Genomic DNA, 18,583 nt, shown 5'->3' with positions numbered 1-18,583 from the left:
CCAACCCTACACAAACACTCAATGGAAAATGAGATAAGTATATAAAGTCTTGGTTTCTGTGAAGTGACATGAACACCCTAACACCCTGCTCTTTGTCTGACTGAGGAGCACTTAGCGTTCTCTGGTGATGGACATGCAGGAACGGGATGGGCTGAGAGGTACATACTTCTCTGAGAGCGTGTACAGCAGAACGCGCCGATGGTTCCCATGAGGACGATGAAAGCAACGAAAGCGCCAACTGCCACACCGATGATCACAGCAACAGGGAGAGAACCTGTTGGAAAACAAAACAGATCCTTCTACAATAACACAGCATGGGCAGGACGGATAAATCCAGTAAATACGTGCTCAAACACAGACGTCACTGCTGTTTACTCCTGTTTCCAGATTCGCACTAGCATGGAAAACATGAGAATGTCAAATGGCGTGTCAAAGAGACATTAGCACCTTTAAAGCATCTATTCAAAAGAACTTCTACAGGCAGTTAACACCACCATCACCTTCTAGTTAAAACTCAGGTACCTTAACTTTAATCAGACAATTTGCAGCTATGCCAATTATCGCATACATTCAGTGCTTGACACGCACATAACATGTCTTCCGTGTGCATGAACTGAACACTGCATGGGTTGTTAACGTTCACCTTGGATCATTTACGGACTCTAATAGGATGTGGGTGTAATGTGGATTCAAACAATCTCATGAGTGTTTTGAGAAGCTGTGGCTTTAGGTTAATTAGAGCCAACTCAACTGTTTTATTTGTGCTCTTGTTGGTATATTTAGAAGACATTCATTTCAATTTAATAGAAAAGCACAATCAGCACATTGTGTAAAAATGTATATCATTATGGTTTGAAATTAGCTAAATTGAATACGAAATTCTAATTTTTGGGCGGGAACTAATCCATAAAGTCAGTCAAATCAGGAACACAATGTATTCCATGTAAACAAATCCAAACTATGAAAGCACTAGGGAGATGGATTTCAAGAAATGCACGAGAGAAAAATTAATCACTTTAACGAGGCTACAAATTAAATGGTGCTAAGTGTTGTTAATATATTTATATGATTTATTGAAGTTGCAGTTAAATGTTCAATTAGTGTTTTGCTCTGAAATATGCAATCTAAAATTCTAAATACATTAAAAGACATGAATATGATTAACAAGTGACTTGCTAATCTTGTGTAAAGTGATTCATAATGTATAAATTGATAAATGGAAAGTAATAAAAAAAAAAAAAAAACTCAGATTCTGCTCTATTCCAGTGCTTTCAAAAACCATGGCTTAATTGCTTCTTTAAACCATGCTACAGGCATGTTTTAAAGAAAAGAAGAAAAAGAAGCTGATTCTTTCCAGTGTACCTGATGATGAACACTGAATGATTCATCACATTATCAGACTGTTCTTAAGTCAACAACTCACTGATTCAACGATCCATTCAAATTCAGCCAAGAACCGTGTTATTGTCAGTGGTTGAATGTGTGCCACATGGTGTGAAAATGTACAAATGCAGAAGTTTATTACTGATTATTTTAATTGAAAATCATATGTAGGTTGTGAATGTCAGTTATTTGTGAACTAAATATGGTATACATACATTAAAAAAATATTAATAGGAGACTTGCTAATTTGATTAATGGAGAGCAATGGAGAAAATATCAAATAACCGTGTTTTCAAAAACTATGGTTATTAAACACTGCATCACTACTCTACTAAAGGCATGTTTTAAAAAAAAGAAGGTGAAACCTGGCGAACCTTGGCTCCCACCTTGTTCCTTGAGGCGAATGATCTCTGTATCGGAGCCAAAGCTGTTCCAGGCGGTGCAGTTGTAGATGGTCTGGAAGTCGGCGGGTACGATGTTACTCATGGTCAAGGTGGACAGCACTCCGTCCTCTGTGCTTACTGTCTCCACTGTGTAGCGACCTGACGTCCCTGACTCCAGGACAGTCTCCTTCCAGGACCAGGCCTGATGAAAAGTGAAGAAACCATATTGAAAAGACGTTGAGCATTGAGCATGTGTTGTTCTGGATTCTAGTCTGTTGCACCATAAAAAAAGAAAGACAAAAAGAGCTTATTCAAGGCACCAGGCTGGCTTAACCAGCTAAAGCTCCTTTCCAGCTTCACAACCAGCAATTATTCCTAGTAAATATCATGTATCTTCCATCTAGACCAACACTTACAAACATAAAGTATTCTGAATCAGTTTGCTGTGCACAAGCTGGTCTTTTCAGAAGGAAAGAGAGATGCATGTTTGTTTTAACCTGCTTTATGGGCGTTATTACACTTCCAGAGTTATTACTGGTTGTTCCGGACCACAGGAGCAGTCTTTTCCATTCAACTGACATTTAGAAATAGCATAGCAATAAAAGCAAAGCCACATGGGTAAACATCGCACAGAGATTACCTATGCACTTCCATTCGCGCAGCCACAAACACACACATACACACACACACACACACACACAGTGTGAGTAATGAATCAAAAATCGGCCTGGAGAGAAGACAGTTCATCTAAGAGTGGTAAATCCTAATTGGATCTGTGGTAACAGGGCATAAGCATGCATTAAATGAGAAATTAGTGCTGTAAGCCTTCCATGTCTAATACCATATAGAGGAAACAAATGATTTGAGATGCAATTTCATTTATTAAACAGATCGTAACTCATGAGTGCACTATGCATTATTGGACTGCGTTTACTGAGTCTAATGGAGTCACACGAGCCATGTGACAACAGCAACCACCCACTCAACAGCTGCAATCCTGTCTGAGCTGAGTCACTGGAAGGAGAGAGCTGAGTAACTCACAATGCGGTCTGGGGGTGGTGTGCTGCGAATGAAACATTTGATCTGTCCCTTTTCCCCGTGTGGGGCCTGATGGGTCTGTGTGCTGGAGATGGTCGGAGGTCCTGAGGAGAGAACAGACAAACATAGTCACTCATCACACACTCAAAACTGTGAACTAACACTGTGTGATTCCTGTTTGCTGGACAGAGTCATAGGAATCTCTTCGTAACAAGAGAAGATTAAGTGTTGCTTTGTTACAATAGTATTTTAGGTTAAATCAATTTAAATAAACATCAGAATGTTTGCTAATATTTTATGGGAGCATTCTATTCCATCTAATGTTTCATATTAAACATGTATGCATATTTTCCATAGTGTCCCGCAGTTCCAGAAGTACAAGACAACACTAGACGTAGAGACATAAGAATTACATGAAACTGCACTGAATGGAAATGACCTTCTAACAGCATTGTTTATTTGCAGAGTAAATTAAGCAAATTTGCATTTGACAGAATTACATTGCATTCAAGGGACACATTTTTAACACTTTCACAAATGTTATATTTTTTTGTTGAAAACAGGGTCGTGTAAATGCCCCATGAGGCTAAGCATCCATCATGTTCAGGAATGTACATTCCCCAAAATCATAAGATTCTGAAGAATGCTTTCTAGTGCAAGTTAAATTAATTTGCTATTACAGTTAAGGTAGAAAAATACAATGCATTGCACATTTGCACCTCCACTACATTGTGTCTTCATCCCCATTGCAAAGTGCACATTTTCAACCATCCATCTATTAAGGAGCTTTCAAACTGGCAAAGATTTGTAGCAACGAGCAACCGAATGTCACTCATTTTCAATGGGAGTTTGTGACACGATATGTGTAAGTCAGTGGAGCCAAGATGGAGGAAAAGTTAATGATACTGTGAGTGAATTCACTAAACTATATGATTTGTATCTGTTTATATAAAGCAATATAATAAAAAAAATACATAAATACAAAATTGGGGCAGGAAAAATGTCAGAAATGCTGTATGAGTGTGTTTGATTAATGCATTTATACTGCTGCAGTTTGCAATCATTTTAACCTGCAAGATGATCATTCTTAGCAGAAAGAAAACCAACGTCTTGTCAGATTAAAAACAGATGCAAAATGTATTGTTTAAGATCACATTTTCAATACTAAAGCTGGTTACGCACTTAGTAAACTTGCATGCTCTCACACAGGCAAACACAAGTACTCCATTTAAAAAAAAAGTGATCATTTATTATTATCTTTTAAGGAAGTCTCTTTTATTTGATTATAAAATACAGTAAAAATTGGAAAATATTATTACATTTGAAATTTTTAAAAAGCAATTCATTCCTGTGATAGAAAAGCAGAATTTTCAGCCGAACGGCATACCTTAAAACAAACAAACTGAATCCACAAGCCAAATCATATCCAAAAGCAACAACACAAATAAATGAACATTCAGATATTAAACCCCATTAAAGCTCAAAATATGCATGGAAAAATGAGATCCCATTTTGAGGAACTAGGGAACAAAAAGCAGAAAGCAATGTGTATCCATTAGGGCGTTCTCGGCAAACGGTGTGCCCTGCTAGCTATTTGATTATAATTAAATTACATTGGGCCTGAGAGAACACTGGGACTCTCTTGTCTGTATTGTGAGTCTCAGAAGGAGCTTTGGGTTCTAGTTACATGCAACTGTGAGGAAACAGATATTGACAAATGCCAAAAGAGTGCATTTAATTGTTAGCATACATTAGATTTTATGTGACTCAGTGAGGAGCAAGCAATCATACTGTAGGTAAATCAATATTTATTATTATTTATTATAATTATCAATACTTTTTTGAGTTTTAGTTCATCCTTCTCATTTGCTTTTTGTAATTTACAGTCATTCTTCACATCAATGCTTGTGAATTTCAGTCGCTCGTCAGGAGCGCACGTTGATGAGCAAGATGTGAAATGATCAGCTTCATCTCCCGAATGCACCAGAACTTGAAACAATCAGCCCCGTGCTACAAGGCACGTCCTGATATTGCTGAGTTAGATGTGTTCCTAGGTCAACATATTTTGTTGACCCTGGAACAACATTTTACTCCAAAAAGTTATTCTTGACCATATCCCTACACCTAAACCTAACCTTAACCATGAGTAATCCTTAAAATCAGAGGAAATGATAGATGAATTACACTGATGTACAAGCACCTAACAGTAATTGTAAGCGTAAACTTCACAAAATCTATAAACTTGTTCTTCAAATCTGATTGGTTAATCACAATGTTGTTCCAGGGTCAACAAAGATGTTGTCCCAGGAACATGTCTCACTTGGTAAAATCAGGTTCTGCTGCTACAAGCGAGCCTGCACCACATGTTGCCACATCAAAGGCTATAGGTGCTTGAATCTCACACGCAGCACTCTTGTGTTCACTTCCAGAAATGAGGTTGAACACAGCTTGTCGTCCTCTTGTGGCTTTTAAAGCAAAAAGGTTCACTTACTGAAAATAATCAAAAGAGGTACTCTTTGATACCTAAAAAACAGATCCAGGTCAAGTGGTTTTAAAATGATACATTAACAATAAATAGGTACACGGTAATTAAAAATAATATAAATTCAGAGGAATCTCTCAATCTCTCTCTCTCTCTCTCTCTCTCTCTCTCTATATATATATATATATATATATATATATATATATATATATTTTTTTTTTTTTATTAACATATCTTTATTGCAAGGATTAACCCCTTGAAATGAAACATCTCGTTTTCGAGGGGGTCCTCCAGTACATCAAAGCAAAATGAACCAAAACAGCAGAGCAAATATCACGGTCAAAAACAGCACAAGAAAACACAACAACACACACATACCAGCTCCCAATGCTCAACCCCACCCCACCCCACCCAGCACAAACCCCACAAGTGACATGACAAAAAAACAACCACATGACTAGCATTGCACAAAAACAAGGACTAAGAGGAACACAAACAAGAACATTGAACATTATTATTATTATTTTTTTTTATCTTTTTTTTATTTTTTTGTAACCCCATTTGCAACTTTTGCAATGTGATGGATTTCCATGAGAAAAAAAGAAAATAACAAAAAAAACAAAACTACATTTAAATGTTTCTTTAAATCATAGTAAAAACTGTCTGAATTAAATACCATAACTTGCCATTTTATTACCAGTATATTGTCACAAGCCCTTCCTAAGGTGGTATACTTATATACCTGTTGTTTAGAACACTACAGTTACCCCCCCCCCCCAAAAAAAAATAAAAATAAGATGGTAAAATCATGGCAGAGCCTTCAGCAGTGGCTTAAATTGGTTAATATTGAGAGACATGATGGTACAGTGTTGGATCTTTTCATAAATATCTGTAAATCGTTCTAGTACCAAAAAAAAAAAACGAACAACAAGACAATCCAGACAATCCTAAACTGTTTAGGAGTCAAAAATTAGGTACCCTTTACTGTCCCAATGAAGAAAAGAATGTACTTGATGAAAGTGGATGTCATTTGTAATCTTTGTAGTTCTTGAGTTTTCTGTAGGCTTTGAACGACTGTCCTCCTTTGCATGTTAATGCTATCGACATAACAGTTATTTATTGATTTTTTTACATTTCCATGTGCTAAACTGCATTAGTGAATTTAAACTCGCAGAAGTATCATTCAATGCAAACAAAATTGTCACTTTGGCTGAACTTCTCCTATTTTCCACTCACGTCAAAAAGCTGTGGCCCATGGCAAATAGCTTTGGAGAGAAAGGAGCTTTTTAAAAACGTGTTGGATTTTGCGAATAAAAGCTGTCGTGTGGCTAATGCATGCTGCCTGAATTTCAAGTGCCCGTAATGAAGTCATTTATCTGAGAGTAGCCAGTCTCCCGCTATTCTCCTGTTTTCATTAGCCTGTCACAGCCTAAGAAACAGCTCCTCATGCAATTCTTACTGAATTTAATCAGTATTTGCCCAGAGAAAAAGCAGACCGGAGAGTAAACATCAAACTTCTGTCTTAGAGTCAACATGAAGGCCAAAATAGGTTTAATTCTGTCACCTGGACTGCCAATTGCTTGCACCCTTTTTATTTACATATGTTCCAAATTAAGACATTTGTACCCAACAAACACACTCTTTTTGCCACGAGCCTGGTAGAAAAGCATCATACATACCATTCACGGTCAGAGAGACTTCCTTCTCAGCCGCTCCAACACGAGGCACCACCGCACGGCACACATACTTCCCAGCATCCTCTTGCCTGACAGATTTCAGTGTCAGGATGTTTTCATTGCTTAGCACCTGTAGCCAAGGGTCAAAAATCAAAACATTTAAAAGTAGTGCAAAGGCAGCTAGCCAGAGTCTAAATGAATCAGGACTCATGGATGTGCAGCTAAGCTTGGAAAAGGTCCTTCTTCTCAATTATTAAAATCCAATTTGGGTCAGATGAGAAGAACCATGTGAACATGTAAGACGGTAGGTGATAGTCAACCGGGCTGCAGAAATTAGACCAGTTGGTTTCACTGGGGCACAATTTCCGTCATTTTGGGACATACCCCAAACTGAGCCATCATCCATCTGTGAGTAATATTGCAGGGAGTCTGAAAACTCTGATGTTTGCCATCAGGGCACAGCACTAAACATTCTAAACATACTATGTGCCATCTTATCCTTGAAATAAGAATGGTTTTTTTAGAAAATGTCTGATTCTGTTCCTGAACTGTTCAGAAATAGAAGGCAATGTATTAATAGATTCAATGTTTTATACAAAGAACAGCATATTGAAGTTTAAAACTAATGGATGAAAAGCCAAAATCAATGTTTTTTTTATCCCTTTTTTCTTTTTGTATAGCTTGATCTTCTCTTTACAAAGACCAGCTGTCTGAAAATATCAAAGTACTATTAATGTAGCTGTATTGAAAAAATTGAATTGCTGGTGTAAGAGATTTATGTGTTTACTAAAAGCAATGTCCAATAACAATGCCTAGCAACTTACCACCCCAGAGCCCCTTTTCATCCATACAATAGTTAAAGAGGGGTTTCCAGTCCAGGCACAGTTAAACACAGCATCGGATCCTAGGTCAACCTGTAAAGACTGGGGCTCTGCAGCCATCCGAGGTCCAACTGGAGAAAATAAACCAGGTTATAAGATCTATTCAGAGAAGTCACATATTAAACCTAGTGCTTGTAAGCATGTTTTAATATGAGACTGGTGGCAGCTGAGGATTGTAAGTCTCTAACCTAATATTTGCAGCGATACATTCAAAGATTCTGAACCAGAGGTATCTAGTCACTCTCGCAGTACTTTTGATGTCATGCCAATCAGTCCGTGCAGCACAAATGCATCTCCACTAAGCCTATTCTTGCAGAGCTTTGCTTCAACTAATTTAACACACCTGAACCAGCTAATCAGGGTCTTTACAACTGCCAGAAGTGTGCAGGAACAGGTTGTAGCCCTGTCAGATTATGGTCCCCCATGAAGGTTTGGAAAACTCTGATATGAAAAAAGATAAATAAATAAATACTTACAGTAGACATCCACGTTCCGACTGATGTTGGTGCTCCCAAGTGGGTTGGTGACCTCACAGGAAACTGGCTCTGTGAAGAACGAGTGATCCACTGTGACCTCATAAGTGTCTCCAGACACTTCCTTTAACATGCTTCCTCCTTTGGCCCAACTATAAACAGTAAATATATATGATATAGTGTTTTGAAGCTCATGCAAAGCAGACAAAGAAGATGAGGTACCAAACAACTATTAGCACTAAACTAAAGTTAGTGACAAACCACACAAAAAGCTATTGAACTTAATGGTTTCATATAGCACTGAAAAAAAAAAAACATATTGCATTATATATTGTTATAATTTCTGTACACTTAAAAACTTGCAATAGGTTGTCACTGGGGCAGTACCCTCAAAAGGACATTTGTACCTTATTTACCCCTAAATTTTTTATACCAGTACCTTTTTTTTAGCAATGTGTTCCCCTTAAGGTATTAATATTCACCTTTTAGGTGGAGATAAGGTACAAGGTTTTCCTTTTAAAGGTACTGCCCCAGTAACAAGCTATTATAGATAAAGGTATAGATAAAGGTTTTTTTTTGCACATTTTTGACAGGACGTAAGTGGTAAGTGCTCTTTGATGAACATCCTGCTCATGTAGGTCCTAAACACGCCTGAAGCAGGTAATCAAGGTCTCAGGATGACTAAAAACTGTAAGTGTTTTGGGGCAGGTCGGAGCTAAACTCTATAGAAAAGCGACCAGTTATTTATTTTATTTATTTATTTTTTTCTATTTGAATACGTCCTACTTTGGTAAAATCATTTTGATTTTAGTCATGACATCAAACTTCCCTGTCTTAACTTCCCTTAGCCTTCATTTTTAAATTTGAAGCCTTGCTATCAGTTTTCAAATTGATTGGGTCACAGTGGTACTCTCTTAGATAATGTGACACATATCCTTAAGCTCATTTGTAAAAGTGGTATCAGATCCACAAGTCGAGAAATACATGAACCCTTTTTAAGTCTAACTTTTTTCAGTAATGAATCCGAAAGCCATCATTATGAGTCCCTGTCTGGCACACGCTATCACAAGAAAGTGGAACCCAATTTAGAGGTTACCATGGTGATGGGAGAAAGACCTGCTGTATAATCCATCTGCTTCTATCATATTCATCAATAAGGCATGATAGCTGCCTGTCTGTAGGTGGTTAGGGAACCAGTGTCACCAATCCTACTTTGTTTGAGGAAATTACAACACTGTTATATGACAAATCATTGAAGTGAGATATCTCTTCTTGCTTCAGCATGTTTCTTGCCTGGATACCAAGTTAACAACACTGAATGGAGCCAGACTGGTAAAAACAGATCCTGACTTGACAAATAGGCTGCAGTCCCTCTCCACATGGCCAAATGACACAAACCCCATAAACTGTACCAAAGACATAAAATTTTAACAATTCATAGCACTTCCCACAAGGAACCATTCATTTCGGTAAGATAAAGGCATCTTCCAACATAATGTTTTTGTTGTTGTTGTTGTTCTCTCCCATGCTAACAAAGTAAGTGCATTGTACTTGCTACTTTGTAGTTCTATGTTGGCGTCTATGATGGGACTCATTTGTACAAGTCAAAGCCAATGGTGGATGGGTGTCACAGCCTGACACTAGGATAAATATTTCAATAAACGAATATATTCAATGCCAGTTAACTCCTTGCTGTCAAGAAGCTTTGATTTACAAAGTCTGATAGAACGCTGCCAAATCTTCACTATTCACATGCTTTGTGGGAATGAGTACATAATTCATTAACTCTGTACCTTACTAATACCATCTGCGAGCCCTGATAGAGTGCCATTTAAATGATTACAGTCTCCCTCTTGACTAAATAAAAAAAGGAGGGACAGCAGTTGTAATTGGCCTAGCTAGTGTGTTTGAGAAGCACTGTTTCATGGAGTTAACATAAGCAGCTTAGAAAACAATCTGCTAAATCTGTGCAGGCACACCTGTGCTTCCAAAAATATTTAAATCAGGGCAGACGGCTGCGCGTGTCGCCTCAATCCTCGACATAATTGCTCTGAGGGAAATGAATATGCGACGCTATGAAACTTTATATTTATAGGCAATTACACCAGCAGTCGCCTGCTACACATCTACCTATATGAGTTTTTCTTTCTCGAGGTAACATAAATTAAACAGAGCTTTTTGAAGCAGCTGCTTTGTAATCAGATCAGAAGATTTAATTCAGCTTTAAATACCCTGTTTATTACAAGAACCAAGGAGGATGATTATCTTGTTCTTTTAAGTAACTAGCTTATATTTGTGCATTAGTTATGCACATCTTTCATTACAAACTTGTATTCATATATTTTGTGTTATTAGCAGTCTCAGCTGAGGTCCATTATGACAAGTAATATGTTCCCGCTTTCATGTTCCCGTTAGCAAACGAGCTGCATCACTCTTAACCATCTGCAGTCTGGTGAGATAGGCCTGACTAATGCCTACATCAAATCCATTACAGTAATCAAGACGGGATGAAATAAAAACGTGTATAATAATTTCAAAATATTTGAAAATCAGAAAAGATTTAATCTTAGAAAGTTGCCTCAGCTAGAAAAAACTGGATTTAATTATCAAATCAATCTGTTTGTCCAGTTTAAAATCATAAGATCGTTAAAACACCCAAGTGTTTTTTTTTTTTTTTTTTTTGTTTTTTTTTTTTTTTTTTTTTACACATGGTTTTAAAACATCTAAATCCAGATCAGGAGACACACAAGCACCCTCTGGAGTAAACATTGTTAGCCTGAATGGACTGTAAGTCGCTTTGGATAAAAGCATCAGCTAAATGCATAAATTTAAATTTAATTTTTAATCTTAACTTCTGTCTCATCCTCATTACATTTAAAAAAATGATTGCCATATAGGCTTTAATTTCCTCAAGGCAGCACAAAGGTGGCGCTATAGAATTTGGATGTTTTTGTTTCAGTGGCAGATATAATTGTTTATAATCTACATAACAGTGAAACAAAATATTATACTTCCTGAAAATGGATCATAGAGGAAGTATATATAAATAAAATAGAAAAGGCCCCAAAATAGAACCCTGGGGGACCCCACAGGAGAAACACGCAGAAGAGGATATAAAATCCTCAAGGCAAACAGAAAAGCTTTTGCCAGACAAATATGATTGAAACCACTCCAACACAGCACCCTTAATGCAGACATAATGCTCCATACGAGAGATCAGGATGTTATGGTCTACAGTGTCAAAGGCAGCCGTGAGACCTCAGAGCATAAGAACAGCATAGTCATCAGAGTCAATGGCAAGAAGCAGATCATTAAAAACTTTTGATAGGGCTGTCTCTGTGCTGTGTAGGGATTTAAAACTATTTAGCTGAAATAGCTAAATTAGTACAGTTGTGTGAATACAACATACTACAGTTGTGAATATTACAGTTGTGTGTGGACTGTTTTTAACTGCCAGTCATGTTTTTTTAATGATTAATTTAATGTATGAATGAATAAATAAATTAATCTAATCTAATTCTGTATTTGAAACATTTTATGCTTCAAGTAACAGTTCCATGTTTTTGTGAATCTCAAGCTATGCACTTTAAAGCAGTTAGCACATAATTATATTAAAATTATATATATATATATATATATATATATATATATATATATATATATATATATATATATATATATATATATATAATTACATACATTTGCCCAGAGCATATTCGTTACTTACTACAAAATAGTCAGAAGAACACAGACTGCAGGAAAGCAGGTTTGATGAATCAGTGGTCTGGCGTTTGCAAGTTAGACTCATGCTTATGTGCAAACAAGTGCACACACAGCCACCGATGATTTCATTTTCCACTCAAGTCGAGTCAGGGGTGTGTGACATTCTAAATTGTTGACAGCAAAAATGCTTCTATGCTTTTTATATTTCTAGAATTTAATATAATTAACTTAATCTATATCACACAAAGAGTACTTTTTTTTTTGCAGATATCAGCATGAACACATTTAATAATAATTTTATTCAAGTTGAGTAAAGCAATAAGATGCTTACATTTTAGATATAATATTGCTTGTTTTTGCTCAATTTTACTAACAAAAATAGTTCCACACAAAGATCACAGTACTGTTTTGCATCTCTCAGCAATGGTGTTTACTTATTTAATGAATCAGCTTTTTGAACAATCCAGCTGAATAAATGATTCATTGATTCACTCATTAGCACAGTCTAATGCTTTGTTTCTGAATGAATCATCCATTTGAATGAATCAGCTGAGTCTCAACGACTCACTCGTTAGATGCGTTCGACCTGAAGCACAGCTACAGATGGCGATCAGCAAGAGTTGTCGCTTGCAGTCGGGGGCGGAGTTGAAAATAGAGCCGTCAAGCCGGAAACGTTCTGCTCCTGTTAGTGACACTAACGTGGTGTTTGCATTGTTTATCACAGATGAAGTGAATTAAATGTAATATGTGTCAAATACACAGATGTTTCAGAAACATTTTAATTAGCAATAGAAACACTTTTTATATACTGCTTAATACAGCGCCATCTTTTCAAGAATAAAGTTCAACTGAAGAATCTGCAGGACCTTAAAGATTTTTCTGAAGAACAGTTCTCAGTTTAACTGTTCAGAACAAACAAGGGACTCATGCACAACCATCACAAAACAGAAAGACAGTCGTGGATCATCAAGGTAACAGCACACAGTATTAACAACCAAGGGTTCCCAAACCTTTGAATGGTGTTATTTTAATAATTTCAGCAATTTTGTTTTGTGTTGTCAACTAAATGTAAACATATTTTATGTACAATATCTTACTCAGGACAGTACTAAATAAAAAAAAAAATAATAATAAAAATATAACAAATAATGATATCTCTTATTTTATTTTTAAATTATTCACATTTTCATAGATTCTGCTTCTTTTCCATTTTGCATTTACTTGTACATTTACTTTTCAATACTTGTGTATGTTTAAGATTTTAAAAAATACTTTTCGTACTTAAGTACAATAAATATCATATACTTTAAGACTTTTACTCAAGTAATATTCTAAATGGTGATTATTTGATATTACCTTTAAAGTTTATATAATTTCGGTGTACTAAGTTAAACACTTTAACCATATTTCAAGTACAATAGAATAACAATACAATAGAAGTATGTTATTACATAAGATATACTTAAATCCTACTTGAGTGGTTCAAAAACTCACAACTCCTAACACTCCTAACTAATTGCATATCACATCAACTTGAACTGCAATGCATTTTAAGTGTTCTGAAAACATATTCAGTTTGCACTTAAGTATATCATTTCTTTAATAAGTGTTATTTTAAAATTATACTAAAGTGTACTTTTGGTAAAATAGCTAGGCCCAGTGTAACTTCTACAGCAAGTTATTATAATGTGTATTCAAAGATTTATTCCTCTTCCACAATAATACAATGTCTTTAAATCACTCAGGAGTTTTTCCTTGCGATCTGTATTTGATTCAATCATTTTTATCAACTGAGAGCTCTGCTTATAATTCCAACTAGTATTCTGACAGCACAAAACTATGGCAATACAGAGCAAAGCTGGACTGCATGTTGGTTTTATGCCCATGGGGTGGCAGACTGGGAGGTTTGGCCGGCAGGGAAGGCCCAAATGGTGGGTTAGCTTTGCCAGAGCTGAAGGATTCAGTGCTGCATATCCAAGAGCCAAAACATCTGTGAGAACAGTGGCTCTGTTGGGCTTCAGCCATGGTCTTCTAAACAGAACAAACATGACCCCCCAATGAAAAACCAGCACACTATCTATGCAAACTTTGGTAAACTATTGGACTGCTTTATTATTCTGGAGTAGAAGGGTACAGGGTTTTTTTTTTTTTTTTTATTATAATTTTTATAATAGAACTAACAACAACAACAAGAAAATAACGATTTTTGGATTGGCAGTAGAGGCAAAAAAATAAATAAATAAACCCTTTAAAAAGAGGTTCTTTAAATTACTTGACATAATTTTAATTTAAAACTAAATTGAAATGTATTAAAGTTTACATTTATATTAAATGTTTAAATAGTTAATTAGTTAATAGTGGTAAAAGCTATTTAATAGTGATTCGTTTAGATTACAGAGATAAAGATTAAAATTAATAGCCAACACCTACTTTTAATGTATTTTAATTAATATTTATGTTGTCTTTAAAATATGCCAACTGTACTGACAGTAACTTATGGTTAATTAAAATATCCTTTAATGTCATTTCTATTAAAACTTTTTTTATATAGATTTATTTTATATATATATTATATATATTATATATATATATATATATATATATATATATATATATATATATATATATATATAATCAAATGTGTAATGATGAAACTGTAATTTAGTATATTTAAAAATAAATATATTTATTTAATGTTTGTAATACCAAACAACACACTACAGTTCAAATGAATAATAATCAAGTACATGTGCTTTAGTATATTAGTCAACATATCAAAATAAGTGTAATTCTATAAAGCACGCCAAAAGATTCATGAGTCATTAAAATTGTCTCTTTAAGTCTTAAGTGGTCTTTTATTTATACCTTCTTTTTTCCCACAAGTGTATGATAATAGTCTGTGGTCAGCAGCAACATACACTTGATACTGATAGATTTATTATTTCAATTTTTTCACTGGGACAAATTACATTTCAATATTCATCTTGATTTCATGGGAAATGTGCTGGAAATGATGAGGATGTCTTCTCCATCCTTCTCTCCCGCTCTGGGATCATGCAACACACACTTTCTAGCTAATAATAAAGCTGCTGTTCACTCCATTATGATAGCATCACGAGATGGACTCACACTGGCCAATGTAGCAGCCAGCAGGACAGATGCCAGGAGTTTAATTTTCTGTTTTGAGATATCGGCTACATCTGTTGCTGTTGGTCAGTTATCCATGTGCTGTTCCCTGGTTGATGAAACATGTCTGGCTGCTTCTCAGAGATGCTGGGGAACATAGAAAACAAACAACGGGAGCGCCTGTATCTGTGTGAGCACATCAAATGGTTGATGAGCGAAGCGAGCAGCCCACCATGAAAACCTCTTCATCAGCTATGTCAAAGACAGCACTGCAGAGACACACCATGGCTGAACTTTTCCCAAAACAGCCACAACTAACAAACCCAACGCATCAAACATCATTGTTATTGTGATAATGAGTAAATCTGGTTGTTTGTTAGATGGATCAAAAGATGTTACTTTTTTATTTATTTATTTATTTATTTATTTATTTATTTATTTATTTATTTATTTATTTATTTATTTATTTATTTATGTATTTATTGTCTGTCACACATGTTGCAGAACAGGGACAGTAAAATCTTAGGGAAAAATATATATTGTATCTAAATACAGTATAAAAATAGAAATAGATTTAATTACAAATACATCAATAAATAAATAAATGAAATAAATACAACTAATAAAAATATAACATTTAAAGTATATTATTATTTATATATAAAGATGTTGATGAAAATAATAATAAAGCAAAATAATAATAATAATAATAATAATAATAATAATAATAATACTTAAACAAACATAAAAACTATTGAAAATTCAAAAGTAAAAACTAAAAATGTGATTATTAAATAAGAAAAGTGTTTATAAAAAAAACACATATATATATATATATATATATATATATATATATATATATATATATATATTTAAAGAAATGAACAAGCAATAAAACATTAAGATTACAAAAGAGGGAAAGTGACGATATATACACCATTATCACCACATGGTTTTTGTATCTAGAAGTATATCACCCAAGCACATTCACTCTTTTGGGAGCCACTGAAGTCATCTTCATGACATCTTTCCTGACTCTCATTTCATAAAATGAACTCGACCGGTAATGATCCGTCTCAATGCACATGAATCTGGGTACCTACCACTCCTCAACACATCACATTATGCTGACACCACAATAATAGCATTTCTACTTTTTTTGTTCCTCAATCAATGGGTGACAAAATTACCCCATGTTAATGTCAGGGAAATTTCAATGCAGCATGGCCCATGAATCCTCTTTTTGGAAGGCTATCATTAATTCAGACTCTAGTGCTGATTGTTTTTTTTTTTTTTTATTGCTCTCCCACGAAGAAAGTCATCAAGGAAAGTGTCACTCAAGACATTTATTAAATTCACAAGTGAGATGCCACTAAACTCCCTCAGATCAATGGCAGCAGTTGCAACAGGGCCCGTAGATGGAGAGCATTTAGGAATTCATTTTCTTTCTAATAATATTTTACTTAATCTGACTGCTAATAATCCAATGTGGTGAATTCATGGCCCGTTAACATGTTACGCTCTTGATCTCTTGATGGAAGTGAGAGAAAATACTGACACTTCGGGGAAAAACATGCAACTTCATTCATTGTTCTGCTCACAAACTAACTATATGCAAATGCTACATACAGTTTATGGATATTTACATGAACATATGTCACTTCCTCCCTCCTTTACTGGCCAGTTTTAATTGCAAATACATTTAAATACATGAAATATAAGTTACAAATAAATAAATAAATAAATGGTAGAGTAGCTATATTTTAGCTCATCATAAATGCTCCATCAGTAACTTTCTCCATATTTCGAAGACAATACAAGTAATTATGAAATGACATATAAATATATACTCAAGACCTATAGTTAAGTGTGTCAAAAGCACTCTTAAGTTCAACTAATTGCATTTAATGTTTATTTAAACTGTAATGCACTTTCATTTAACTGTAAATAGCATGTATTTAAGTGTCTGAAAACATTACATTCAGTTTGAACATGTATTATTTTCACAATCAAAAGCAGTCTTGGAGTGAGAGAAAACACTGACGCTCAGACTCGCTCCAGGCAAAGTCACACAACTTCAGCGCTAAGCACAACATACACAATACTGCACATATGAAGGATGTTTTGATGCACTTTCATGTTTCAACACCCATTTCACTAAAATAATTCTTCAAAATCTATGTAGTTTGTATTATTCAGCATCCTAGCTTGCAGGCCAGCTGTGAATTCCAGGCTATGGAAGGACGCAGTAGAATATTACAATCTAGCATCATTTATTGAGACACTGTGCAGCTTTGTTATAGTCTTTACAATGATGAGCCAGTGCTTGACCCCCCAAACATCTGTATATTTATCTGTATATACAGACTCTTCTCCATAGATTGATTAATTACTGAATAGCACTTTAATGTTTGAAAGTTGTAAAATAATAATAATAATAAAGCAATGATTATTGAAGTGTATATTACATGACAATGATATTCTTGATTCACAACTTTTTATCTCACAATCCAAACTGTGTAAAAAAATAAAATAAAAACAAACAACAAAAAAAAAACCTGATTTGTGACATAAAAATGCACAATTACACAACAACTAAAATACCTAAATAAAATAATGTTCTCTGCCTGGTGGGGGTTTTACAGCTCCACATTCACTCTCCCTCACCCACTCGCTTCTTTTATTTACTCAAGTTGAAGTCGCTCTTACGTATATAGTATAACGACATTCAATGCCAAAGACCACAAATAAAGGATCAAAACAAATATATCATATGAAGGTTTGCAACAATTGCATAGCAAGAAATAGTAGCACAGTGGCTACTAAAGTGAGATATAATAGGTTCTGAAAAACATTTTCTGTACTTGAAAAATATGCAGAGATCAATAAACTGTATACTAAATAAAGTACAGCTACAGCTTAAGCGCAGGGTATTGCTCCTGTCAATTATAATAAAGATTGAGGAAGCTGTATGTCTTATCCATTGCATATCCATTAAAACACAATAATGTGTAAGTGGAAGGAACAAGGTACCATGGCAAGGTAACTTGACATCTTGGAGTCAACACAGTGTGTAAATGTTTCTTGCCTTAAACTCAGCATGCTGATATACCATTATTTCTGTGTAAATCACTCTTCATATCTAATGCTCAGGTGTGTAAAAACTAAAAAAAAAAAAAAAAACACACAAAAATAAAAAAACAAGCCAATGCGTCTTCATTCAGCTAAGGCCTGATGGGCAATCAAACACAGGCCTGTCTGATTCAAGTATCTGTCATTTCAAAAGCTAGAAACAACTTCGTTTGCCCACCTACAAATGTATCACGGATCCATTCCATACCTCAGTACATCAAGATCTACCACTGTGCAATTCCCTTCACTATTGATTTTACTGCTCTTATTTTTCACCTAGTTTTAA

At 35.0% G+C, this 18,583-nt stretch overlaps 1 protein-coding gene across 6 annotated transcripts in view; it reads right to left on the bottom strand.

Moving 5' to 3' along the window:
* The window catches only part of LOC132155835 (kin of IRRE-like protein 3), a 238,197-nt gene that overhangs the window by 8,475 nt on the left and 211,139 nt on the right, over positions 1–18,583 (bottom strand). For 3 of the 6 annotated variants that reach the window (XM_059564555.1, XM_059564556.1, XM_059564559.1), the window contains exons 7-12: positions 8,320–8,468; positions 7,787–7,914; positions 6,966–7,092; positions 2,808–2,908; positions 1,758–1,968; positions 167–274 (exon numbers count right to left, since the gene is read on the bottom strand). In XM_059564555.1, the coding sequence (XP_059420538.1) occupies positions 167–274; positions 1,758–1,968; positions 2,808–2,908; positions 6,966–7,092; positions 7,787–7,914; positions 8,320–8,468 (824 nt within the window). The remainder of the gene's footprint in view (positions 1–166; positions 275–1,757; positions 1,969–2,807; positions 2,909–6,965; positions 7,093–7,786; positions 7,915–8,319; positions 8,469–18,583) is intronic. The other 3 variants (XM_059564557.1, XM_059564558.1, XM_059564560.1) reach the window with 1 other exon arrangement.

Source organism: Carassius carassius, chromosome 13 (assembly GCF_963082965.1).
Source record: "Carassius carassius chromosome 13, fCarCar2.1, whole genome shotgun sequence".
Lineage (NCBI taxonomy): Eukaryota > Metazoa > Chordata > Actinopteri > Cypriniformes > Cyprinidae > Carassius > Carassius carassius.
Note: the sequence above shows the minus strand (reverse complement) of the source record. Positions and strands in the feature narration are given on the sequence as shown.